Raw genomic sequence first — 8,561 nt, 5'->3', positions numbered from 1 at the left:
GCGTGGCAATTACGACCTCCGGCAACGCGACAATGGGGTGGGATGCCTCGTGGCCACGGCCCGGCCTGCTTCTTGGCCGCCAGTAGTCAACGTGTTAAACTCGACCTGCTAGGTCGACGTCTGATCAATAATCAACCTTGAGAAGGCTTTCACAAGTTGCATTGCAACTTGGTTAATGTTTCGAATACAAATTATTTGCTTGTGCACATGAAAACCTAATGATCTTGGAGCACCAAAGGGCAGTCATGGTTGTCGAATTATGCGGAATTATCGTAATCCACCGCAGTGACAGAGCCTGGCCATGCATTTTTTTTTTTCGTTGCTTGCAAAGATTTGCAATGCACATACTACTATCATCGTAAACATCCATGATTTTCCTGAGCATATTCGGTATTCAGAGACAAGAGAGCAACCGGGACGGTAATACACCTCATGGTACATATCCTCAGTTGTCAAACCACAGCAAACGTGTTAAGCTATTTCATATCTTTAAAAGAAAGATCGTTCGGTTCTACAGTATTTACTTTTGAGTAATGATGTGCCCAACTTGGCAAACCCTGGCCTCTCCCTATAGCATGGTGTTTCGATACTGCTGGTATCAGTCTCCTCTGGACATTTCCACTGCATTCTTCGAGCTAGTAGTATAGTTTCCGAAAAGCAACAGGAGTCACATGAATCTCAGGAGTTTAATAGCATGCCTGTTGTATAATTCCTAGAGGGCAGCAACTTCTCTTGAGCTGGCGTACAAGTTCGGCAATACTGTCAGGGATGCTTGTCCAGCTTACAAACATCTAAACTAGCTTTGCAGTTTACTTCAAACTTTGAAGTTCAGACAGTACCACACAGTTGAATCATAGTTGGTCAGAACGGCAGTATGCTATGCTTTCCATATGTATTTTTGATCATACTAATTGTAGAGTCAGCTATTCACAATATATACAGGGCAAGGCGGTGAACTAACATACGAGTAGTCACTCCTGATGTATACTTAAGACCCCTTCTCGTAAACCTGGTAAAATATGAAAGGCACCAGCATTTAGTGGTTTAAACTTATGAAATATGAAAAACACCAGCATCTACTGGTTTCGACTTTGAATTGTACCCAAAATGTTCATTTCATTCCTGTAATATGAAGTTAGAAACAGATAGAGGTAGAACACCAAACATGCACAACAGCAGCAGCTAGGCTTCAAATTTTGGGTGCACAGAGTCCCAGAAGTACTCTCTCTCCAATCTTCACCTGTCTACGGTCTGCGGGCTGAAACCCATTGGCACCGCTAGCTCCCCGTAGCTCTGGATGACTCCATCGACTACTATCCTGATCAGCGAATCGCAGCTGCAAGCGGATGGGCTGTTTACCTGTTGGTTTGGCTGGTAGCTACATGTGTGTATGGGGAGTTAGGGAATATGTAGTGGGCTGCTGGGCTGAACGCAGAACCTAATGCACATTCCAACTAGTGAACATATTTTAACAGTATATAATTTATTATGTTGGCGAGGAATAGTGAACATATTTTAACAGTATATAATTTATTATGTTGGCGAGGAATAGTGAGCGTACATGTGTACACCCATGTACCGCTGTAGCTCCGCTCATGAGGCACAAAGTAATCACCAAACAGATAGATGCCCTTTCAGGAAAACATGATTAGCACTGAGCATTTCATTCCTAGAAACCGGACTCTGCTAGTGTTTCCCAGCAGAAAGGTTACTTCTTAGCATGGTGAAAGTAATAATTGTGGTGGATTGGTCTATAGAAAGTGGCACAATAAAGGACGCAATCAAACATAAGGTAGAGATAGAGATGGCTCCCATGAGCATCTGCTTAATAATTAAGTGTGAAATAACCAGGAAAAAACTACACATGTAAGTTTGTGCTTCTATATGCCTGTATTTATTCATGGGGAAGGAGCATTTTGGCACCCTGGGAGAGAAACCAAATTCAGTGCAAAAGAATGCAAGTTTTAAGAACTAAATTTGTTTTTTTCACAAGGTGCAAAACTAATCATTTTCTAAGAAATTTTATAGTAACATAAAGGACTCTTAAGCAATTACATGTCTGATTTTTCAAAAAAAAAAATGATTGTTTCACCCGAGTGCGCCTATGAATTAAGCTAAAATAACATGGAATAGTAATGATGTACGATTTTTTACCAAAAGAGAATAATATATACCTTAATTTCCCTGTTAGAAAGTCCAACTATCAGCCTCTCATCCCAGTACAAAATTGAAGTTACAACTGAATCACAAGCAATGGAAGCGACATCTCTAATTTCCACATCAGACTCATTGTCTAATAATTCCTATAATGATCAAAAGGAAAAATGCAAGGCACCAGTAATGGGTTAGAATAGGAAGCTTTAAGGTCATTTCTGAGAAGCTCTAAGGGCACCCGATTTGGTAGCAATGCATACCTGAATATTTATGACTTTATCCATTCCACCAGTATAGAGCCATTTACCATTCAATTTAACAGCATAAATGGAACCATTTTGAAGTTTTTCTGATTTAACAATGACATCGTCCTTCCAGATCTGATTTAGAAAATAAACATGTTTTTTCTATGTTAAAAAACAAGTGCAATGAAACATTTATAGCACATCATATGGGTTAGAATCTAACACAAGCTCATAGAATGATTGGTGATAGAGATATAGTGAAACCTTCAAACAGCCACTTTCATAAGATGAAATAACAAAATTAGCTTCTGTTGCAATTGACAACACAGGGGCTAGGCTTCCTGGTGTATCATCTTCCAGTACAGACAGTGGGCTGTGATCAGTGAGCCACCAAGATCGAATAGTACCATCCCAACTTCCACTAAAAAGAATACCGCTAGCAACTGCAAGGCAAGACACGGTTGATTTGTGGCCTGTCATAGTGCACCGAAGTGAATAATCCTGCCAAAGGGAGATAGTGAATTAATTCCATAACATGATTAAATTACTCTAAATGGATTGGAAAATTTCAATAACTACTTTGTGAGTGCCAAAAAATGCATGCTTGTTATTCAGATAAAGACTTGAGGATCTAATAGAGTGGTGGAAACCATTTTGGAATCGAAACCCAGAACTTAGTCCCTATGTCTAAATATAAAATGTTAACACAGCCCAACCAACAATCCTGTTTCAATCTCCATATGGTGACCAAACAAAACAGGTCAGCTTAGCATCTTTACCTCGAGAGACCAAGCCTTAATAGTTTTGTCTTTGCTGCCAGTATACAGACAACCGGTTCCAGAAACAGCCAAACAGTTAACACCTCGATATATCCAATCATTATGTTCATACCATTTATGCAAAGGTTCCTCGTTGACAGAGGAATCAACATGCCAGACAAAAATTCCACTACCACTGTCTGCGCTTATACAAAGGGACTGGTTATCATTGTCAACAACAACAACTGCTGTGATTTTGTGTTCATGACCCTTCAAAGTCTGCACATGAGATAAGTCCTGTAGAAAGAAGTCCAGAACCAATACAACTCAGAACAAGTAAGCTAATTCTATGATAACAGATGTGCTTGCTGTATGCTTACTGAGATATCTCATTACAAGAAAAGCATGTTATTTACTTCAAGATGCCACTCGCATAATTAACAGATTATCAAGAGAAGAGGGTGCACCGACAGTTTCATACCTGCAGTGACCATACGTTGATTGTTTTGTCATACGAACAGCTAAACAAAAATCCACCTGCAATACAGTAAAGGACTATCAACAAGATTAATTCACCAATAATTCTTAGCTAAGAGAAGGCAAAGTCTTTTTTTGACTTTCTCTTTCCTCCACATCAGCATTTATCCTACGTGGCATTGCTAAGATATCACCATTGTACATGCCCTTAGGTGCAAGTATGCAAATCTTTTTGGTTTCGGCATAAATTGAACACTAAAATTTCAGCAAAAAAAATTTAATATATTTCTTAATACTTTTTCTGTATGAAATTTCAAGTTAAAACTATGCTCTCTATTCTTCTGGACATTTTGAGCTTCAGCTTGAAAATTTGAAGGGTGCATAGCTAAAACCATAACTCTACGTAGACCAGATCATCATTTACTTTCCGATTTTTTTCATATTGCTTTGGGTGCTAAACAACAATGCTTTGCATGCTTGTACTAAGTTATGGTATGACAGGATATGCCTTCAGTAATGAAATAGTATCTCTTGTGCATTTACCTCCAATGGCTAATCCTGTGACACAGTCACGGTGAGCAAGCAGAGTTGAAGATTTAAACACGCCATCACGCTGTACCTCATCTACTCCTTTGCAAACAGACTCATTGTTTGTACAACCACCATTGATTTCATCATCTGGAGTTGAACTATTGTCACCAGAACCTCGAGAGGCCTGCATTTTATCATCTGACACAACAGCTCGGCCAGAGCACATTGAGGACAACTCCCCAAGGAGCAAACACCTAAAACTCTTCTGCGCTACAAGATCGTCAGCAGCAGCCAAAGCATCACCAGAAGATTTCATCCACGAGCCTCTAATACACTTCCAAACATCAGCAATCTCTGGGCGGTCTTCTGGTTCATAGCTCAAGCATGACACCGTAATCGCAGCCAACGGTTCCAGCTGCGTACCAGCCAATGCGGCATCAAGCCTCGTACGCACTTCCTTCTGCCAATCATCGTGCGATCCATCAGAATTCCACCCTGAGGCGAGCTGCTCATCTCCGGTAACAAGCGCCACCAACATACAGCCCAGCAACCAAACATCTGAACTGCACCATATCAAGCCCTCGAAATCACGGCTGCGCATCCTTGCGGCGTCGCTGAGAACTGCCGCCATCTCGGGAGCAACCAAAGCTCCATCCTTGGATAAGCAAGCCCCTGCCCGGACTCCGCGGCACGAGACCAAGACCTCGCTCAAGTCGAGCAGGCAGCGACCGAAGGGGTCGAGGCGGAAGCAGTCCAGCCGGAGGCACCCCAGCAGCAGCCCCTCGCCGTGCAATCCCATGAGGGCTTCGCACACATCCGTTCCAACAGCTCTGATCCGGGGTACCATTTCCAGTTGGTCGCTAGTCTCGTCCAGCGAGTGGGGAATTCTTGGAGTGTGCCGTTCAGAGACTAGCCATAGTGTTGCCGCCTCGGGTCCCATCCAGGCGCCGTAAACCCTGCACACCCGCCGCGCCAATCGCGCCGAGGCGGCCACCAGATCGAGCATCTCCTCCCTCGCCGCGCCGCTCAGCGCGCCGATCGCGGCGACCACCCGGGATCCGTGGCTGGGCCGGTAGAAGGCGGCCTCCTGCGACGGTTTCCCGACAGCGGGGACTTCGGCCGGGAGGAGGCTGACGGGGTGGCCCCGCAAGCAGAACCAGGGGGCGCCGAGGTCGGAGGCGATCGATCCGAGGACGAGGCCGGCGGGAGTGGGACCTGGCGGCGCGGATTGGAGCGGGGAGGCGGACTCGGGGAGGATCGCGTGGCAGAAGCGGGCGAAGAGGCGGGAGTGGGCGGCGTGGAGAGGGAGAGGGAGGGGACGCGGCGCGGAGGCGGCGCGAGCTGGGGAAGGGTTGGGGAGGGAGGGGAGAAGGGAGAGGAGGGCGAGATTTCTGGGGAGGGAGGAGGCGCCGAGGGCGCGGGAGAAGGGGACGCACTGGGAGCAGAGCGGGCAGCGGAGGGAGGCGGCGGCGGCCGCCGAGGCGGAGGCGGGCGGGAGGGAGGAGATGCAGGAGCCGCAGAGGGAGTGGCCGCACGGGAGGACGCGCGGCACGACGGAGGCGTCGTCGAAGGGGGAGAGGCACACCGGGCACTCGGGCGGCTCCGCTTCCGGCGGTGGAGGCGACGAGGCGCTCGCCATGGCCGAAGCTTCTGCTCGGAGCTTGCCGTGAAGGAGGCGGGGCGTGGCCGGCCGCGCGCCTACTCGGAACAGTTCGTTATGACAGGGCGTGGGAACTGGGAGCAATAGGATGGTCCGTTCAAGCTGCAGAACAAGCCAAAAATTGCATACCAAAGAGTTAAATTCCTGCCATCTCAAACAAGGAATTGAATTGGAATTTTCTGAACGCATCCACAAGATGTAAAAAGTTGCTGACATGGAGCATAAAATATGGATTGCAAATTTGTGCTAGTAGCATGGTAATTTTTTAAGCATAATTTATAAATGCTCATCTTTAAATTAATAAAACCAAAACGGCATAAGATCCAAGGATGTTGTTCACAACCCAAACACACAAAAGAGCAACTTTAAGACGACGAAGTCCTCCGAGTTTGAACGCCTAAACAGAAGCACACTACTAGTAGCAGCAAAACAGCTACACAACTTGAAGGCATCACCAAGGGATCAACTTTAGATGCCTAAGGAAACTCAACAACCTTCTCCATCGCCGAAGAGGGATTGACAAGGGTGCTCCTCGGCAATGCCCATCTTTTGGGCTTAGGTTGACGGAATCCTGCAGATTGATACGAGACATTGGATACCAAATAGATAGGGAGGGAGATTTACCCAGGTTCGGGCCCTCGATGAGGTAAAACCCTTATTTCATGTTTGTCTTTGTCTGATCTTGATTATCGAATATATCGGATTACAATGGGGTAGCCGAAGGCTTTGACTAAGATCTCGTCGACATGCTAGGGTTTCTAATGGCCTAGCTCTGGACTTGCGATGAATCTACTGTTGTGTTTTTGTGTGTACCTCGGCAGACCCTCTCCTAGCCCTTATATTGCAGGTCAGGTCTCGCGAGTTCTGTCCGGGTTCGACTACGTTACAAAGAGTTCTATGTCTAAACTTTTCTTGTCTATTGTCTTTTTGCCTTGTTCATCAAGAATCCTTCTTTTGAACCAACGTATCGGTCCACCTTGGTTAGTAGATGATCTTCATGGGCCTCTGGTTGGGCCATAGGAGGTAACATAATTTACCCGAAGGGTAATGCCCACATCAGGGACCCTACCCCTCGCCCTGGCTCGAAGAGCGCTGGACCGTCAGACGTAGGAGACGTTCACCCTAGAACAAGGAGTTGTGCCATCCAAGAGGCCACCAAGATGCTAGATCACATGGACAACCTCGGAGCGACGAGCATATCAACACAATAGACAGCTTCAGTGCCCACGGCAAACAAGACGAAGAGTATAAACTAGGAATCAACTGCTAAACACGAAGCTGGAGCAGTCAAGCACGGCCACCACACCGTCAAGACACCTACGGACCATGGCATCGCTCACCAGCTCCACAACCGTACTACAGACGGCGCCTCCAAGGAGGACACGACACCAACAGCGCCGTTGCCGCCCAATTCAAAGTGAATTTTGGGCTTTCACACGGGATAGTTGGAGGGGGTGGAGGGATGGGGCCTCAACAGCGCCTCCAAGAAGGAAAGTGACGCCTAAAAAAGTGTTGCCGCCGTTGTGGTCAAAAGACCAGGGATTTCTCCCAGCTCCAGCACGCACCACCAGCTCCCCAACTAGCAAAAGGTCTGGCACGACGAGGACGTCGGCCGCTAGTGCCGGCGGGGAGGAGAGAGCCAGAGGGGAAAAGTAAGGTCTGGCCTTCGAGATCTGGAGCATGAGCAGATGAAGCAGCCCCCGCACATGGCCCACACCCGCCGCCGCATTGTCGCCTACGCGGACCAAAACACCGGCCAGCAACCACGAACACCACCAACCGCACGGTCGACGCCGCCACACCTCCCAAGGCCGCCGCCTCGACTCCCGAAACCCTCAACGCAAGGACGCGAAGTGGTGGATCCTCGACTCCTTCCTCGTTCGGCCACTCGGACGTGCCCATGGGCTCTTCTCATTCGATGGGGCAGGGGAGCTGGGGGAAGGTGGCGGCGCGGTTGAAAACCCTAGTCGCCCCCCAGTCGCCCTCGGGAGGACGGCGCAGGGCCAAACCTCGTAACATGGTAATCTATAAGGTTGTGTTCGGTTCTGGAATTATGAAGAATGGAACGTGGTGGTTTCGTATCTAGCACCCGTTCTTGTGTTCGGTTGAGCAAATGGAATGAAAACCGAGTAGATCCTACGAACGGAATATACCGCCAAGATGTGGAACTGACTCATCTGGCCAAATCGGTGGAATCGGGGGGGGGGGGGGACGGCTCGCTAAGCATTGCTCCACACATCGAAAATAGAAGAAAAATTATGATGTTCTCGCTAATCTCCCTCCCGTTCCGTTTTTCTCTCCTAGGCGGGGCAGCAGGCCAAGGACCCGGCGGCGGCCAAGCACCGACGGTGGCGTCTAGGCACGCGCGGCGGCCAAGCACCGGCGGCAGCATCCAGGCACGCGTTGGCCGCGGCCAATCCGTGCTCCTCTGATTTTGCCTCTGATTTTGGCATGGCAGAGCAGGGCCAGGGGCGTCGCCGTCGGGATGGAGGGTCATCGTCCGCGGGATCAAGGTCAGGCAGGGAATTTTTTTTTTTTTTTTTTGCCATGTCTTCATTTTGATTTGGACAAAAAAAAATTAATGTTAGGCTATTCCATTCCATTGTGCATTTCAAAACTGAACAGAAAACGGAACTGTTTATTCCTCAATTTTTAACCGAACATTTTTCTGAATCGAACTAGACGGGTCGGAACCATTCCATTCTAGGCTCCCTAGTTCTAGAACCAAGCACACCC

General features: G+C 47.8%; 1 protein-coding gene across 1 annotated transcript; it reads right to left on the bottom strand.

Moving 5' to 3' along the window:
- Window positions 1-464: 464 nt before the first annotated feature.
- Window positions 465-5,804, bottom strand: LOC124706479. The gene is made up of 7 exons (XM_047238146.1): window positions 4,178-5,804; window positions 3,639-3,694; window positions 3,179-3,454; window positions 2,664-2,900; window positions 2,415-2,534; window positions 2,175-2,303; window positions 465-1,009 (listed from the first exon to the last, which is right to left on the bottom strand). Exons 1-7 carry the CDS (start codon window positions 5,802-5,804, stop codon window positions 989-991), a joined length of 2,466 nt encoding a protein of 821 aa, XP_047094102.1. The 3' UTR covers window positions 465-988.
- Window positions 5,805-8,561: the final 2,757 nt, after the last annotated feature.

This window comes from Lolium rigidum, chromosome 4, assembly GCF_022539505.1.
Source record: "Lolium rigidum isolate FL_2022 chromosome 4, APGP_CSIRO_Lrig_0.1, whole genome shotgun sequence".
NCBI lineage: Eukaryota > Viridiplantae > Streptophyta > Magnoliopsida > Poales > Poaceae > Lolium > Lolium rigidum.
Note: the sequence above shows the minus strand (reverse complement) of the source record. Positions and strands in the feature narration are given on the sequence as shown.